The sequence below is a fragment of the Thalassophryne amazonica genome, chromosome 7, assembly GCF_902500255.1.
Source record: "Thalassophryne amazonica chromosome 7, fThaAma1.1, whole genome shotgun sequence".
NCBI lineage: Eukaryota > Metazoa > Chordata > Actinopteri > Batrachoidiformes > Batrachoididae > Thalassophryne > Thalassophryne amazonica.
Window position 1 is genome coordinate 6,511,078 of NC_047109.1, and position 18,969 is coordinate 6,530,046.

Below are 18,969 nucleotides of genomic sequence, written 5' to 3' on the forward strand. Positions count from 1 at the left end.
TCCACTCCCTACCCCCACAAACTTGAACGCGCATCTGACTGTGGGATTCAGCAGGGCAGAGGAGAGCCGACTAAAGGCCCCCTGACACGCAGTAGCACGCACGTTGTCGTGATGATCCCACCCGCTGTGTTCACAGCTGGACGCCGTTCTTTGTTCTACCAGCTGCTACGCACTCTGCGCTGGACGCTGTGTATATAAAATCATTATTTCACGTTAATCATTTTCTCTGCAAATTGGGCGTTGAAAATGGAGGTAATCACTTCCTGAATCACACAGGAGCCTTCCTTTACTCCACTTCATGAGCTGCACATTGTGTTGGCAATTAGATAACACCACATAGCACGACATTTATGTGTGAAAGATTTTTTTGAACATTTCAGAAGTAAACAGAGCGAGTGGTGACGTCAGCGGATCGCATCAGAGCGCAGCTCATCTGAACATTATAACATGAACTTAAATCTGTTGTAAACATATTTATCAGCTGCACACAAGAAGGAAAGAACACATAACTGTTTTATCAAGCCATGACAATGTAAACATGACAAATAATTACCTTTTTAAACACCTTAAAATGCTTTCTGGAGCTTGTTGGGCGCGCACGCGGCTGAAGCTGGAGCGGTCCTGTGTGATTCAGGAAGTGATTACAACCGTTTACAACGGCCAATTTGCAGACAAAATTATTAAGACAACATGGCACAACCCGGTGGAAGTGGAAGTTTTGGCTGTATTCCCTCTGCCATTGTACTGAAGTGAACTTCGGTGAAACAAGATGTGTGTGCACGCGCAGAGGAGGGTGGGACAGAGGGGGGCATTGAGCCTGGAGATGTGAGCAGGAAGAATTAGACATGAAGGCATCTGAGAGTGTACCGTGGGGCTTATACTGGTAAGAGTTTTATCAATCCGACAGCTGCCACAGACGTCTGATTTTTTTTGTTTCTTTTTCTGAATACATAATGTATTGACGACTGTTAGGATAGATCAGTGGTGTCCAAACTATTCCAGAAAGGGCTGAGAGGTTGCAGGTTTTCTTTGCAGCCACTGACACCAGCAGGTGATTTCACTGATGGACTCGTGTCATTTGCTCAAAGTGATGTTAATCAAAGTGTTTCTGAACAGAGTTACCTACCCTAGCTATAATCCGCTAACTGAAAAGTTATCTTTTATAAAGCTAAACCGATAAACCCCTAAAAAAAAAATTGTAGTTACAGATAAAAGCTAAACTGATCAATTTTGGTATTGATTTCAGTACACTAGCAGCTACTGACACAAAGAGCCAGCGCTTCTGTGTCAAATTAGCTTTCTCTGAGCAAAAGAGACCTGGTGACAGAGAAGGAGAAATGGACAATTTCTCTATACACAATACAGACTTGCCGGCATATCAGGCAAGTCATCAACAGGCATATAGTTTTAACTTATGGTATTGATGGTACTTATGGTAGAGAAATGCATTGAGACGTCTCAATGCGTCATTTTCCTTGGACTGTTATGGAATGTGTTACTGTGGAGATTATTTGTGAAAAAAATGATTGAAATGTACAACTCAATTAATTATAAGCTTTTATTTAAACAAATAAAAGGAGACTGTAACATAGATTTTCTAAATCCGCATGGCCATATAAAAAATAGAATTTTTAGATTCTTTGTTCTGTATGGGATTATATCCAGCAATAACACACCCAACCAGGATTATGACGAATACATCAGCGCTTATTGAGATATTGACAAATGTTATTGTTGGGAATTTAATGGGTGGATTACTTATTAGTGACATCAGTGACCACTTGCCGGTTTTTGTTGTTTACAATTCTTTAGTTGATAAAGTCGATCATATTGACACTCCAAATTTCAAAAGAAAAATAACTGAGGAATCAATGGCCAATCTTAGAACAGAGTTATCACACCAAGACCGGCGTGGCATCTACAACCCCTGCCTCGGAGGATGTTCATTCAGTTGTTTAATTTTGTAGAAAAAAAGCAGATCACAGACATGACACAAAACTAAAGTCAGTTTTGTGTCATGTCTGTGATCTGCTTTTTTTCTACAAAATTAAACAACTGAATGAACATCCTCCGAGGCCGGTGATTCCATAATTATTGCCAGGGGCTGTAAACAAGGAAGTAATTGACTGACATGCATGAGGCCATGAGCTCATATCAGTGAACACATCAGCTGGCTCCACGTGGTGCTGGTGACCATGTTGCAAAGGTGATATATGGTTTTATTTATTACCATTTGAGGAGAGCCCGCCAATGCACACGCATCGCGGTGGCATCCGGTGAGCTGATATTCTGCTTGACACAATAGTAGAGAAGCTTGAATCTTTGACTGGACTCATGCTTGACACGGTGTTCAGCAGCTGTGTGTAACGGTGACGCAGCAGTCAGGTGCAGCTTTGACTGCATGCCCATCGTCGTGCACGCTAAGACGTGGTTGGGGCGATCCGGTTTGTTTTTATTTTTCCACATTGTCATCGTTTGCAGACACGCATGCAGCACAGTGCCTTGCACATGGGTGATTGGAGCACACGTGACAACATGTGTTCCCGAGCTTTGCGTTGCGCTGACGCCATAATGTGGAGCGCCACAAGCTGCAGGAGCGCAGCACTGGCCGTGGTCAGCTCCCTCCCTGCGTGATTTCGAAAGACATCCAACCCACGACGGGATTACATGCCAACCACACTCTGACAAAAGCTAACTGTACTGGGTGTGTGCATGTGTGATCAGGTCAATCAATACGGACATCACATCATTGACAAGCGACACGCCCACCTTTGCATTCCAGCAATGCACTCACATAGATGGGCTAATGGCTCTAGGCTGTGGAGCAATTGAGCTGGCCACGCTGATTTTTCTGTGAGGCTGTCACATGACGGACAGACCAAGTGGACGTTGCAATTGTGTCACATGACCTGCCTGTCCTGTCAGATGGCACGCTGGTGATGTGACACGCAACTGGCCTGAGTTTTTATTTTCATCTCTGTTGTGGTGTGGGATTGGGATATGCCATGGTGTTCCACAGCTGTCAGCTATTCCATCAAGGACATGACAGCAAAGATACTCAAACTCCCCACTTGGGCCATTAATGCTCCCCGACCAGAGGGGCCAATCCACTGTTTTCTGACAGAAGACCATGGTCTCAGATTTGGAGGTGCTAATTCTCATCCAAGCCGCTTCACACTCAGTGCACATCGGAGGTCACCGCCTGATGAAGCAAACAGAAGCACATCATCTGCAAAAAGCAGAGATGCAACTCTGAGCTCCCCAAACTGGACACCCTCCAATACCTGACTGTGCTTTGAAATCCTGTTCATGAACATAACAAACAGGATTGGTGACAAGGGGGCAGCCCTGGTGGAGTCCAACACCCACCAGACACAAATCTGATGCAATCCAAACAATGTGGCCACAGCTCCCACTTTGGTCATATAGGGGACGGATCACACATTGCAGTGAATCTAGTACCGCAATACTCCCCCGGCACCCTAACAGGATACCCTGAGAGACCCGGGTCATGGACCTCCTCTAAGTCCACAAAACATGCATTTGGTCATATGGTGGCCAAGACCCGTCCGATATCCTTGCAAGGGTAAAGAGCTGGTCCATTGTTCCAGGACGGTACCTTCATTGCTCCTCCTGAATCTGAGGTTTGACTAAGAGTCTATGATAACTGAAAATTGCTCACACATTTTACTTAATACTTACTTGACAAATAGCATCTTTTAAGTACTTTTCAAAAGTTGTACACAACACACACAGTTTAATGTGTTTTTAAGCATTTCAAATAATCTTGTGTTGAATATTTTATTTATGCATGGGTAAGCGCATTGAAATGTTTTGTGAACGCTCACACAGTTCAGTGTGCGGAGCTAGACGGGCCACAAAATACAATGCAAACACCACTATGACTTCACCCTTCGATATACATACATAAAATTATAAAAACTGAAGAAACGTTATGTCCATCTGGATGCACAGAAACATAATTTAACATCAGCACACAAGGAGCCAGAATTTTTATAAAATAAATCCAGAAGTCACACTTTCATCAGTCTGGCTCAGACTTGCTGGAAAGTTTTGTGATGTGTTTGTGATCTCAGATCACACTGAAGTCCATGTCCACAGTCCTCAGGTAGTATTGGCCAGCATGAAGTCAGACACGTATTCATACACGACAAACGTGATGCAGCAGGCAGGAGTGACGCGGACCATGTTGGGGACGATGCCTTTGTAGAAACCAAAGATGCCTTCGTTTCTGTGGAGAAACCAACAAACTGTGATAATCCAGACTGTACAACCTACAGGTGAAAGGTCACTGCTCCCTCCAACCCCAATGTGGACACAGAGACACTCCAGACAACAAGCTGAGGAGGCAGCATCAGATCCAGTAACAATAATAATCATACCTACCTGACTCTCATTAGTCTTTCCCTCTGAGCCACTCTGTCTTTCTGCTCTTGTAGTTGTGCACACGTGCATGCAGTCGCATAAACTAGCAGTCAGTGAGGTGTATTCTCCTAGCACAGGCATCACCAACCCTTTTCCTGCAGAGCCCCTGCCCAGCATGTTTTACACATCTAGTGACTCAAGTCACGGGCAACACGCTAGTATTTGTTTAACCAATAAAACTAAAAAAAAAAAAAAAAAAAAAATTGATTCATTAAGTTTTCCATCCAGGTTTTATCTGTCAGAGCAGATGTGAAAACCTAACAGTTTTGTGGGGAGGAGGTGGTACATTTTTGTGTCCATGAATTTTTCAGTCATACTAAAATGATCAGTATGAAGAATGTGCTAAACTAGTACGATTTAATGCACTTTTCTTCTTTTGATGACACATTTCCATCACGTTCTGTGAAGCCTTTTACATCCTAACAGACAGAACAACAAGAATCGGTGTCATACCTCCATGTCCGTCTGATGACATCAGTGACACCGTTGTATTTACTGTGTTGGTCTTGCAGTCGAGCTCGCACCACCTGATACGGGTACGTAGTGGCAACAGCAAATATTTTGGACAATGCTGCCACTGTGATGTATTCCAGAGGGTTCTGTTTATACAAGCAGAGAGACATGAACCAAGCAGACAGTTAATGAGCCACTCCTATAAAGTTCCAGTTAGTCGTAATAAAGTGAGGCGTAAATGCCTTTATGCATGTGATCCATTCATTCTTTAGCATGTTGCCAGACTCTGTGTGCTGCGGTTAACCACTCACCAGCTTTTCTTCTGCAGACACTTTTTTGTATTTGTTGTAGCTTCTCTTGAGCTCCTCATAGGCCATGAACTGAAGTGCTCCGTGCGAAGTCCCAAACAGACCGGGAACATAACCCTGCAACAAACGTCAACTCAGCTTTTCTCTGCAGGCCCACTGTGCATTATGCATCAATTACATTAAAAAAATGTAACTGTAGCAACTCTTCCTACATTTGCCAGCTTACAGAATTTGCTAGAACTTCCTCGCGTGCTTACACAGACATAACAGAACATTAAGAAATAAGGTAAATGCAGCTTAAGCTGCTTCCCGTTATCACAAGCTCACGCTCCAGTTCAAACAACATGAAGTAGTAGCGCCCTCTTGTGGCGAACTGACACAAAAGGGCAGTATTGTAGTACTGCAAATACATCTTACAGAACTATGATGGAGTATTGATGACAACATTCATTAATATGATTGGACAGACTAACCTTATACAATCCACTCACTCCCTCATGGCGGTAGATTTTGATTAGTGCGTCCATCATCCCTTTGTACTGTTTGCTCTTTGGATCGGACTCATACTGCAGCACCAACCGGGTCTTTGTAACCCAGATGGGGTTGGTTATGGTGAGCGTTAGAACACCTAAATAAGGAGAAGAGAAACACAAAGTCATCATGTTGATAATGTGCCAAACACTGACAGACTTTCAAGCACCGCATCAATTTTAACAGAACTTTGAAAAAGCTTCACCAGAAAGGACATTCTTTTCATCTGAAAGTAGGGTAAGTGTACCCACTTAGCCCACCAAAATCTAAGTTTTGCTATTTTTCCTATATATTGACATAATTTGTAAGTGACATCATTTGTTAAAGGGTAAGATTTACCTCTCATTTGAATATTTAATAATTAGTTAATGTACAAATCAAAGGACGTAATTAAGAAATTTTATGGAAAAAGTCAAAAGTTTGGAATAGGCTTAATTGGTACCATTTAAGCCCATGTGTGTTCCAAATAAGCTCATAACATCATTTATTGACAAAATAAACTTGTTTAATGCAGTAATTAATGCATATTGCATGCAATTATAATTAATGCAATATTTTTCATGAATGATAGTGAAAATATTTAAAAAAAAACTTTTGAAGAAATCATCTGAACAAACGACGTACATGACAAACAGTGTAGTACACAACAAAGAACAATGAATCAGTGAATCTCGTGTCATTTCAGGCACTTCAGGCAATTCAATTAAAAATAAATGCAATATATTTATTAGATAACAGTGAACATGTCTTTAAAAAAAATTTACATTTACATTTTGAAATTAAAATTTGCATTTTATCTATCTATCTATCTAGTAAATTAGATCAGTAATTTAAAGTCACAGTGAACTGTTACTTTTAAATACTTTTGAACAGAAAAATGTATTTAACTTGAACTTGAGGAAATTTCTCTATTGAAATACATGAGGTGGGTTTAAATGGAGCACGCTGGGCTTAAGTGGTTCCACCGTGAGGGACAATTAAAAAAAGACAATGTTTTCCTTTCAAAATGTAAGCTATGCTCACAAAACTATGAATGGAGCCTAAATATAGTTTGCATCAAACATTACAGCAGTTACTACAGTGCACACATTCAGAAATATAAAGTTTTGTCATTGAATGTTAGCATGTGCTCGCTGTAGTTTGCATGCATTTAGATGGGATGTACCATTTAAGCCTGTAAAAAAAGTTAATTTATGAAGTTATCAGCTCCACAGAAGAATTTATGATGCAATTATCTAAATATCAATGTTAACAAAATGAATACAAAATGCTTAATATTTGTAGCTGGCAACCTTGGTTCTTGTGGCAGAGTAGAATTAACAGGGCTAGACGTGTTAGCACGAGATCTGCTATGTTTCCTAGCTAAAAAAAAAACAAAGAAAAAAAAACCCTCATCTTTCCATTTGAAGGGAAATTGTATAATTTGGCAAAATAGTGTTTGTCTATAAATCAAAATTAGTATATTTATCTCTTATTTGACATATTACTGTAGTTAAAGATGTGGCTGAAATTGGCTCTAAATGAATTAAATCTGACAGGCCCCAAAACACCAAAGTTTATGGGGGCCTTCTTGTCAGGGCTCCTGAGACGGTATACTTTTGGGGTGGGGCTAATTCAACAACAGAAAATGCAATAAAAGATGTCATAGAAGTAACAAACCATGTGACTGGATGAAGTAATGGAAGTAATATACATTTTCCTTTTTCTATAAATTGACATCAAATTTGAAATTGGGCTTAAAGGGTACACTTACCCTCGTTATAGTGAGAACAAACTGTGTCAATCGTTGTGATGATTCAACAGTAACACCAAGAACTCTCATATGTTTGCTCAAGTCCTCTTAATTAGTGAGATACACACCAACAAACTCTCAGGAAATGCACCCTCACAACTTTACATGGCCAAATCTCAGAACATCGAGCAGCTACAGCTGGTTTTGATGGAATTTTAAAGGTGCTTTCAAGCTCTACAAACTGCTCCATCTTTTTCATAGAATCAACCAGAAGAAAATTACAACAAAATGAAAACTTCAAACATGAACCCATGAAAATTTTGAGCTTGCAAACAACTTTCTGACAGAATTGTCAGACATCAGCTGACAAGGAAGACATTTAATGAATGAAAAAAGGATTTGAACAAGACAATAACGGACACAAATGGGTGAGTTATTTTATTTGTGATGAAATCAGATTAACTGAAATGGGAGTTCCAGTGGAACATAATATTGGCTGTGCTCATGCATCGGCCAATCCTCACTTTAGGCAGAATTTCACACAGAATGCCCTGGACACTCCAACGCACATGTACAATACTTAATATTCCTGTCACAGTTAAGTAATGGTCTCAACAATATTCACTGAAAATTTTGTGATGTGCCCTCTGACAGCCTCGGAGCTATGGGCAAATCTATGTATCACGTTCACTCAAAAATCACCATTAATAACATATCTTAGCTACTTTTGCTCACATTTGCTCATTGGCTACTCTCATTTTCAACATGCAAACTGTACTCCAAACTACTGATGGTGATGACGGACAGCAAACACTGGAGTGGCCAAAAGAAAATCACAGTGGTAAGTAAATGGACTGCACTTCTGCAGCACTTCTCCATCCAATGTCAGCACTCAAAACACATCACACACACACACACACACACACACACACACACACACACACTGATGTCAATGTGCTGCCACACAATGCACCCAACACCAACAGCACACTCAAGGGGAACTGAACTGAAGATCCTCTGGTCACAAACCCACCTCTCCAAACCTGCTGCATGGCACTATGTCCCCTACCTCCAACTACATACAGAAGGATGTTTTTTAAGCAGACAAAAGGGGGCAGCAGTCAGCCTGAATCCAGGTCAGCAACAAACTATAACCGCCTCATCCATGAGTGTCGTCTGCTGATTGTTAGCGAATCCTGGCTGCACCCAGAAATCCCCGACACCATAGTGGAGCTGGCAGGCAGCACCATTCACCACCAAGACCGGACCGAAGCCTCCAGTAAGAGCACAGGAGGGGGACTCTGTGTTTACGTGCTTGCGGACTTGTGTTTGGACAACAGAGTAATAGACACCCACTACTCACCGGACCTAGAGACCATGTCTGTGCAGCATCGACCCTTCTACCTGCCGCGTGAGCCAATGGTAGCCTTTGTGACTTTTGTTTACATACTCCCCAATGCTAACGTTAGCACAGCACTCGGCCTGCTTCAGATCACTGTCTCTAAACAACAGAGGGCTCATCCGGATGGCGTGTGCATCACTGCCTCCCCAAATTCCACCAGCACGTTAAGTGTGCAACAAGTAGAGAAAACACATTTGATCATGTTTATTCCAGCATGAAGCATGCCTACAGAGCAACTCCCCCCCCCACCTCTTCCCAGCTTAGACCACCCTCAGAAGAAAGAAAGAAAAACAGCCACCAGAACCATCAAAGCCTGGCCTGAAAATGCCCTCGCCCAGCTGCAGGACTGCTCTGCCTGCACAGAGTCGAGCATTTTTGAAGATCAGGACCTGGACACCAGAGCTCTCAAGTCTCACTCAGAGTGAGACTCACGCTTTAAAGTGGTCCTGTCACGTCTCACGCATTCGGCATGAGACTCAACATGTTGCCAAGCCCGTCACACCGGCGTATTTGTAAAGCTGCGTATTGCGGCATTGTGTTTCATTTAAATGCGCCCAAAATGCATGCGTACTCAGCCTTTTTCCGTGTTCGTAGATCTGCTTGCAGCTGCGTGTTCACTTTTTAATGTGTGCACACAGGTGCGTATAGCCCTTGCCACTATTTAAACTGAGTTCACTCCTGCCGGCTGTGCAGAACACATCACTGCTCTTGGAAAACAGTGGACTGTATCATGAGTTTTTAAGTTTCATTACTGCCACGTATGTAGCCAAAGCTGCCATTTTCTGCCTCTGTGGAAGTGCGCTCTGTTCTCCACTGCACAGTGTGGTGCACGTCAGAAACAGACGTTATTATTAATATTATTATCATTAACATTATTATTATTTTATTATTTTTTTTGTCTTGGTGGATCATTTTCATTGTGTACAGATGCTGCTGAGTCTGGCTGTGGTAAAGGCTGCTGTGACTCTAAACTTTTAAAGCTCCAGCTGCTCCGATCAGGTCCACTGATTTGATCAGACCTGATCAATCAGGGCGTATAATGATCGCACCAACATGCAGCGACGGAGCTTTTATTTTAAAGAGTCACAGCGTGTATTCAGGTTTGATCAGACCTGATCGATCAGCATTTGATGATCGCACCGACATACAGCGACAGCACTTTTATTTAAAAGTGACAGCACTTATTGTTTGATCAGACACAGAGAGAGCAAGAGAGAGAGAGCAACAAAGAGAGAGAGTGTGAGGGAGAGAGCGACAGAGGGAGAGAGTGAGTGAGCGACCTACAGTTTCTGGATTTTTGAGTTGAGGTTCGATTCCCTGTTCTGAGCACACACAGGCGCTGCGGCTGCATGATCCTGTTCTCCAGCTGATTCCTCTGGATGCACACACTCAGTTTTTGGTTGTGTACAGGAGTGCCGTGTTGCACAGACTTGCATGCAGTAACACTGTGCTCCACAGACCTGCTTAAAACTGTGCCCAGCGCTCTACACCGAAGAAAACTAAACGTTTAATTTCTTCTGTCCTACACACCTAGCCCTCAACATACTGCTGCGTAGGGAGAAAAAACTCGACGTAGCGCTGCTAAAAGTGGGCGTAGAGCTGCTCAACTTGGTGTAAATGATACGCCACAATAAGCAGCTCTACGAATACGCCAGTGTGAAAGGGGCTTCAGGGTCTCAAGCTAATGCATGACATTCACCAACATTCCATCACTATGACCTGCAAGACAATAACTCCTTGAGTGTATCTCAACTTGAGAACTCTGGGACACACACACACACACCGAGTCTGTCCTCTTCTACATCAGGTGCTGTGTAAAAAATGTCAAACAGGAAGCCTTCTGTTAAAGGGTCCCTGCCACGTCGTGACATTTTTACATATTCTTGAAGAATAAAAAAAAAAGCTTTTTCCACATGTTGTCTTTGTATACTCAACAAAAATATAAACGCAACACTTTTGGTTTTGCTCCCATTTTGTATGAGATGAACTCAAAGATCTGAAACTTTTTCCACATACACAATATCACCATTTCCCTCAAATATTGTTCACAAACCAGTCTAAATCTGTGATAGTGAGCACTTCTCCTTTGCTGAGATAATCCATCCCACCTCACAGGTGTGCCATATCAAGATGCTGATTAGACACCATGATTAGTGCACAGGTGTGCCTTAGACTGCCCACAATAAAAGGCCACTCTGAAAGGTGCAGTTTTGTTTTATTGGGGGGGGATACCAGTCAGTATCTGGTGTGACCACCATTTGCCTCATGCAGTGCAACACATCTCCTTCGCATCATCCGTGAAGAGAACACCTCTCCAACGTGCCAAACGCCAGCGAATGTGAGCATTTGCCCACTCAAGTCTGTTACGATGACGAACTGGAGTCAGGTCGAGACCCCGATGAGGATGACGATCATGCAGATGAGCTTCCCTGAGACGGTTTCTGACAGTTTGTGCAGAAATTCTTTGGTTATGCAAACCGATTGTTTCAGCAGCTGTCCGAGTGGCTGGTCTCAGACGATCTTGGAGGTGAACATGCTGGATGTGGAGGTCCTGGGCTGGTGTGGTTACACGTGGTCTGCGGTTGTGAGGCTGGTTGGATGTACTGCCAAATTCTCTGAAACAACTTTGTAGACGGCTTATGGTAGAGACATGAACATTCAATACACGAGCAACAGCTCTGGTTGACATTCCTGCTGTCAGCATGCAAATTGCACGCTCCCTCAAATCTTGCGACATCTGTGGCATTGTGCTGTGTGATAAAACTGCACCTTTCAGAGTGGCCTTTTATTGTGGGCAGTCTAAGGCACATCTGTGCACTAATCATGGTGTCTAATCAGCATCTTGATATGGCACACCTGTGAGGTGGGATGGATTATCTCAGCAAAGGAGAATTGCTCACTATCACAGATTTAGACTGGTTTGTGAACAATATTTGAGGGAAATGGTGATATTGTGTATGTGGAAAAAGTTTTAGATCTTTGAGTTCATCTCATACAAAATGGGAGCAAAACCAAAAGTGTTGCGTTTATATTTTTGTTGAGTATATTATTACCATAAAATTACACTGAACAAGGATTTAGACGTTTGGTTACCCATATGAGAATTTGTATTTACCGCCTCCGAGTTGACCAACTTTATCGCTGCGACGGATGTGACGTTATGCAAATAAATGTGTCGAAGTGATGCTCCGTTTACCAATACGGCAGACACGGACAGCGAAGGCACAGTGAGCAATTATAGCAAAGATTTAAGAGACATGTCAATTGTTTTTGAAGAAGATGAGGAAGTTTCTGATGAACGAAGCAACGGTGGACAATAATGAGGGGCTCCAGCCGTATATGTTCGAGCCGTATGCAACATTAGATGACGATGAAGCACAGCTGTCAGGGGATGACAACAACGCTGTTGAGGAGGATATAAGCTGCTTACAAAACACAGAATGGTTTGTTCACTCACCACCTTTTCTTATAAATTATTATTTATTCCTGGCTAATAGACAGTTACACCTGCATTTTGATCACTTTGGACCTGGATTGCGGTGTGTTTGTATGTGTATGAAAAAAATTATTTCAGCAGCACAGCGTGCTTAAATTCAGGAGTTTGTTCTAAAATCAATGAAAATAAAGTTTCTGTACATTCTGTATATATTTAATCAAATCAAATCAATTTTATTTATATAGCGCCAAATCACAACAAGCAGTCGCCCCAAGGCGCTTTATATTGTAAGGCAAAAGCCATACAATAATTACAGAAAAACCCCAACGGTCAAAACGACCCCCTATGAGCAAGCACTTGGTGACAGTGGGACGGAAAACTCCCTTTTAACAGGAAGAAACCTCCAGCAGAACCAGGCTCAGGGAGGGGCAGTCTTCTGCTGGGACTGGTTGGGGCTGAAGGGAGAGAATCAGGAAAAAGACATGCTGTGGAAGAGAGCAGAGATCAATCACTAATGATTAAATGCAGAGTGGTGCATACAAAGCAAAAAGAGGTGAATAAAAAGAAACACTGGGTGCATCATGGAAAACTCCCCAGCAGTCTAAGTCTATAGCAGCATAACTAAGGGATGGTTCAGGGTCACCTGATCCAACCCTAACTATAAGCTTTTTCAAAAAGGAAAGTTTTAAGCTTAATCTTAAAAGTAGAGAGGGTGTCTGTCTCCCTGATCTGAATTGGGAGCTGGTTCCACAGGAGAGGAGCCTGAAAGCTGAAGGCTCTGCCTCCCATTCTACTCTTACAAACCCTAGGAACTACAAGTAAGCCTGCAGTCTGAGAGTGAAGCGCTCTATTGGGGTGATATGGTACTATGAGGTCCCTAAGATAAGATGGGATCTGATTATTCAAAACCTTATAAGTAAGAAGAAGAATTTTTAATTCTATTCTGGAATTAACAGGGAGCCAATGAAGAGAAGCCAATATGGGTGAGATATGCTCTCTCCTGCTAGTCCCTGTCAGTACTCTAGCTGTAGCATTTTGAATTAACTGAAGGCTTTTCAGGGAACTTTTAGGACAACCTGATAATAATGAATTGCAATAGTCCAGCCTAGAAGAAATAAATGCATGAATTAGCTTTTCAGCATCACTCTGAGACAAGACCTTTCTGATTTTAGAGATATTGTGCAAATGCAAAAAAGCAGTCCTACATATTTGCTTAATATGCGCATTGAAGGACATATCCTGATCAAAAATGACTCCAAGATTTCTCACAGTATTACTGGAGGTCAGGGTAATGCCATCCAGAGTAAGGATCTGGTTAGACACCATGTTTCTAAGATTTGTGGGGCCAAGTACAATAACTTCAGTTTTATCTGAAGTTAAAAGCAGGAAATTAGAGGTCATCCATGTCTTTATGTCTGTAAGACATTACTGCAGTTTAACTACACTCAACAAAAATATGAACACAACACTTTTGGTTTTGCTCCCATTTTGTATTAGATGAACTTAGCGGTTAGCCCTGTTGCCTCGCAGTGAGAAGGTCGTGGGTTCAATTCCCATGGCCTTTCTGTGTGGAGTTTGCATGTTCTCCCCGTGTTTGCGTGGGTTTCGTCTGGGTGCTCTGGTTTCCTCCCACATCCAAAGACATGCGGGTTAGGTTGATTGGAATCTTTAAAATTGTCCTTAGGTGTGTGTGTGTCGCTGTGTCTGTGTTTGTTTGTCTGTTTGTGGCCCTGCGACAGACTGGCGTCCTGTCCTGGGTGTACCCCGCCTCACGCCCTATGACTGCTGGGATAGGCTCCAGCCCCCCACGACCCTTAATTGGACTAAGTGGTAGAAGATGAATGAATGAACTCAAAGATCTAAAACTTTTTCCACATACACAATATCACCATTTCCCTCAAATATTGTTCACAAACCAGTCTAAATCTATGATAGTGAGCACTTCTCCTTTGCTGAGATAATCCATCCCACCTCACAGGTGTGCCATATCAAGATGCTGATTAGACACCATGATTAGTGCACAGGTGTGCCTTAGACTGCCCACAATAAAAGGCCACTCTGAAAGGTGCAGTTTTATCACACAGCACAATGCCACAGATGTCGCAAGATTTGAGGGAGCGTGCAATTGGTATGCTGACTGTAATCATAAATTGTATCACATATAATCTACTTTGAATGAACAGAAGTCTGAACAAAAAACAGGCTGTTTAGTTTACATGCACAGATTAAACAGAGATTCCACAGATTCTTGATTCGTTATCCAACATTTTGACACCGTGTTTCACGCCATCTTCTCTCTGTCCGACGTTGCTCCGTGACACAGACATTCTGCAAAATTCTTCTTTTAAAAACTTGATAGCTCTATAAAGTAGGCAATGTCCACATGCTACGTTTAGCTTACAAATAGCATCTTGCAGCAAGAGGCACACAGCGTCCCACTATACGACAACTGTTGTAACAGCCACACTTCGAGTGAGCCATTTTTCTCTGCAGAACTCTGTGGATACTGATCTGTATCTGTTATAAAGATAAGTGTCCGTGCATTTATAAAACTTGATTTAAAAAAATAACCCTTTGCGATAAGCATTTTACAAACTCGCTATCACAATTACAAAACTAACACCCCACCTGCTCCCCATGATGAAATCTGTGGTGTATAAGACATTTTGTTTCTTTTGTGGTGTACAAAAGCTCTGCAGGAGCAGCCCCAATTTTGTTGTACCAATCCCCAAATACAATGACAATAAAGACTATTCTATTCTGGATGTTTACAGCAGAAAGGAAAAACATATTCAGAAGTCTAAGCTGTCAAAGCAGCCCTGCAGCATACTTCACATAGATGGTATTGACTGTGAAGTATGACAAATATTAAGCTGTGCGTGTCTGGTATTGAACTTCAGTCACCCTGAACCCATGAACACAAAGGGTTAAACGCACCCTGTCCCCTCGCCGTTGGCTTTGGGCAGCTCAGACCAGTGTTATAGCTCACGGCTGCTGGACTAACCTGCTTCGGCTGCAGACACCAGGTGCTCCGCTGCACTCAGTTCAGTCTGACGACCTTCTTTGGTGTACCCTTTGATAGCGTTGTAGCTGTGATGAGACAGTGTGAGAGTTACAGATGTACGTGTCATGGCTATCATCAAGAACTACATGGTTATTAAAATTATTAAATACTTTGACCTTGCAGTTTTGGCATTTAATTGTCTGTCAAAAAGATAACCTCTACAGTTAAGATGGTGACTCAAGTCCAAAGCTACAGCAGAAAAAATTAATCTCATCATTCATGTCAGCCAGGGTCAAAGGTGGGTTTTCTTTTGTTCAACACATTTGGTTCTTATGATTTTTGAGATGATGATAATTCATAAATCATCAAAGACAATGCAGCTAAAAGCAGCAAAACAGCCTTTAAATCTGAAATGACTAGTTTGAGTTCAATTTATCAAGCAAAACTAGTTTTTGAAACAATTTTTTTCAAAACTGACCTTGACTTTGACCTCAGAGAAAGTTGATTAAGAGCACTGTGCTGGTGTCTGTTTATTGACATATTTCATCATTTTCAAAGGTCACTGTCAACAACACCAAGGTCAAACCTCTAATTTTGTGCCTGGGACTGGTTTGCCACACTTGATATGAATTATATTTTCTGTAGAAATCACGTTATTTTTATAAAAATAATGTGATTACACAAAAGATGGAATATTCAGAATGTGTGGAAACTGTAGATCCTCAAGTCAACTCATATACATTTGAAGTGATATTATTCCATCTTTTTCATTTTGATCTATACCTGTAAAAGAATACCTGACATGAACACACTGTGATCTGATTTGTACCATGACATTGAATATGTGATTTGTACCCTTACACCCTGACTAGACACTAGCTAGTACTAGATAATATCTAGTCGGTGTGTATCTATTCAGAGCAGTATGCAAACTGGAGTGGCTATACGCCCAACCGTTGGTTCAATAAAGTAAATACGCGAGCATATACACCCAAACGCAACCGACCAATGAGCACGCTTGTAAGTTCACTTCTGGTTTCAACGCGGGGGGGAAAAAAGGGGAGTATTTTCTCTCTGGCTGCAGGAGGGTTCGCAGCCCGCGAAGGGGCTGTGATGTAAAGCGGTTCTGTTTGGCTCATCACACCCAGGGAACTGTGTCAAACTAACACCATCTTACAGGCAACAAGCAGCATTTTGTTCATAAAAACTGTTTCGTCATCGTTAACAGGCTTCCGTTCAAAATGCTTATGAAGTTTGTCTACTTTGTCTCCACTGCGGTGTTTTTTCGCAGTAATTAAAGACGGCGCCGTTAAATGTGTCAAACATACGCCGCTTTTCATGCCGCAATAGAGACTTAAAAAAGTGGTGTAAAAAATGTAGTTTAGATGCACAAAAAATGTCAAATACACGATCACGGTTGGGCGAATAAGGTAAGACATTATATTTTTATTTATCTGCCCAATGGTTGTGCGTGTAATGTTCAGTGTATGACTTATCTGCCCAATGACTGGGTGAATAGCCTTTGCCTATGCAAACTGGGACACAGTGAATTTTTTGCACTCCCAAATGTGACAACCAATTCTGGAAGAGCGCTCTTCTGGCGTTGTGAATGCTGTAATCCCGGTGTCTCAGCCTCCAAACAACCTTGGAAATGACTTTATCTTAACCCTCTGAGGTCGACGCCGTCACCAAGCGTTACTAAACTATACATAACTTTGGAATGATATGAGATAGAAACTTACTTTTTTTTTTGCTGAAAAGTTAACTCCGCGGACTTTTGAGCCAGCCATCGGCCATCTTTGTACTCCTCATAGAAGCTGTGTGATAACGTGCTATTACCTCACGTGAAAAGCCAAAGATCGTTTTCAGGAGTGATGTGTTACTAGCTGGCCCGCTTGAATAGCCCCCTGGGTGCTCCAATGAGTACATACTATTAGTACATACTCAGTGTGCCCTGCGCCATTACACACAGCAATCAGTAAAAGCAGGAACACACGAGAGCCTCTGATGACAATCTCACGTGCTCAAACAAAGTGTGTGTAACTATCAAGATTGCTCCACTAGTTTGCATGTGAATGTTACTGGATAACTCTGTTGCTTTCTCTGCGTAAAGCACTGTTTACCATATCAATGGACAACAAAACGCATAGACCATTTTGTATATATTGTTCAAAATGTGCATTTGTGTTTATTGTTTGAACCTTTTTGTTGTAGAGTCTTTCACACAAGACCTCAAATTACCTTTACAAAGTGTCAAAACAGTTGTTTATTATAGTTTGCTGTGTGTTTTGAATAAATATGTGTGGAAAATTATTTTTTGCTTTATTTTTTCCTTGCCTATTTTTGATTGCAAACCTTTATTACACTTATAAAACACAACAAAAACATATATATTCTGAAAGCACAGGTTGTCCTGAAAAAAGAGACATAAAACTTGATTGTGGATACAGGGAGAGCTGTTAACAGCAATAATAAAACATTTATGCCAGGCCAGTGAACTGTCCAAAAAATGCCCTCGGACCCCAGAGGGTTAACATGGTTTTCCAGCATACTTACAAAAAGAAGTAGAGGCCCCATGATGCTCCAGCACCCCAAACATTTGGTGTCACTCCTTGGTAAAGTCCTCTCAGCCCATCCTGCTTCCACACACTCTTCATACAGTGTAAAACGCCACTGTACTTTGGTCTAAACTCCATGCCGTCACTTACTGTGTCAGAAACAAACGCCGTGTTACCAACTCAAACATATTTTGACCGCAGAACCGTGAAGCACTGACGTCACGCACTTTACCTGCAAACCGGATTTTGACCAGATCGAGAGGGTGAAGCACCAGCGTGGACATCACTCCTCCACTCACTCCTGCCACAAGGTTTCCTACCTTCACGTGGCCGAACATCTGCCGGACACGTCCGGCTAACGACAGAACGGAACCGGGTTGGTTGCACCGTCCTGGGTCCGTCAAATGATTCGAAGCAGAACTCATGACGATGACGAAACTAGGCACAGACGCGGTATTAATCATAAACGTACTATTCTGTTCTATTCTCCAACGGTTTCGGCGGATGTTACCTCATTTAAACACACACTTCACTGACACGCTGTGCTTCGGTTGTACTGGAACAACGTTATTACGTCACTCAAGTGTCACAAAGAATAACGGTGGAAAGCAAGAGCACTCACTACAATATTTTCATGTCGTGATGTTTCGTCTGCCACTGGAGCTTCATTTGCGGCGGTAACGTCAAATTCGAGTTTTTGCGACCTTTTTCCTTTTACTACCTGTACATTATAAATGGCCTACAACTCTTATATCAGGGTGGTTACGACCTAGTTTCCAGTCAATCATGTATTAGCAAGGAAGAACGCCGACTTTATCAGATGTGAAGCCAACTGTCACTCTGGTGTTTTCTTAACAACAGCCACTAGATGACACTGCTGCCTTTCTGGACTGAAAACGCCAGTGATGGGGAGCATGGAAAGAAGTAGAAGAAAGGAAACTAGTGTAAAGTACATACCTGGAAATCTGTGCAAAAAGGAAAATAAAGCTGCGCTCCACTGCGTTCTCAGCCAGAACCACAACAAACACTGCTTTTGCTTCAAATTTTTACCCCAATGAAGCACAAACAAGTATCAAGCTGTACTCAATAAAACTATCCT

At 42.1% G+C, this 18,969-nt stretch overlaps 1 protein-coding gene across 1 annotated transcript; it reads right to left on the reverse strand.

Moving 5' to 3' along the window:
* Positions 1–4,104: 4,104 nt before the first annotated feature.
* LOC117513587 (mitochondrial folate transporter/carrier-like) lies at positions 4,105–18,558 on the reverse strand. The gene is made up of 7 exons (XM_034173759.1): positions 18,103–18,558; positions 17,869–18,019; positions 15,313–15,398; positions 5,681–5,835; positions 5,211–5,324; positions 4,900–5,045; positions 4,105–4,252 (listed from the first exon to the last, which is right to left on the reverse strand). Exons 1-7 carry the CDS (start codon positions 18,332–18,334, stop codon positions 4,126–4,128), a joined length of 1,011 nt encoding a protein of 336 aa, XP_034029650.1. The 5' UTR covers positions 18,335–18,558; the 3' UTR covers positions 4,105–4,125.
* Between the last annotated feature and the right edge of the window lie 411 nt (positions 18,559–18,969).

What these genes read in the sequence shown, in the direction of transcription:
- LOC117513587 (XM_034173759.1), bottom strand. Translation starts at nt 18,334, where the DNA reads ATGATTAATACCGCGTCTGTGCCTAGTTTCGTCATCGTCATGAGTTCT. An exon ending in TGGGGCCTCTACTTCTTTTT is followed by an intron (nt 15,399 to 17,868) that starts GTAAGTATGCTG and finishes GTCTCATCACAG; the next exon opens with CTACAACGCTATCAAAGGGT. An exon ending in GTCATCAGACGGACATGGAG is followed by an intron (nt 4,253 to 4,899) that starts GTATGACACCGA and finishes GTTTCTCCACAG; the next exon opens with AAACGAAGGCATCTTTGGTT.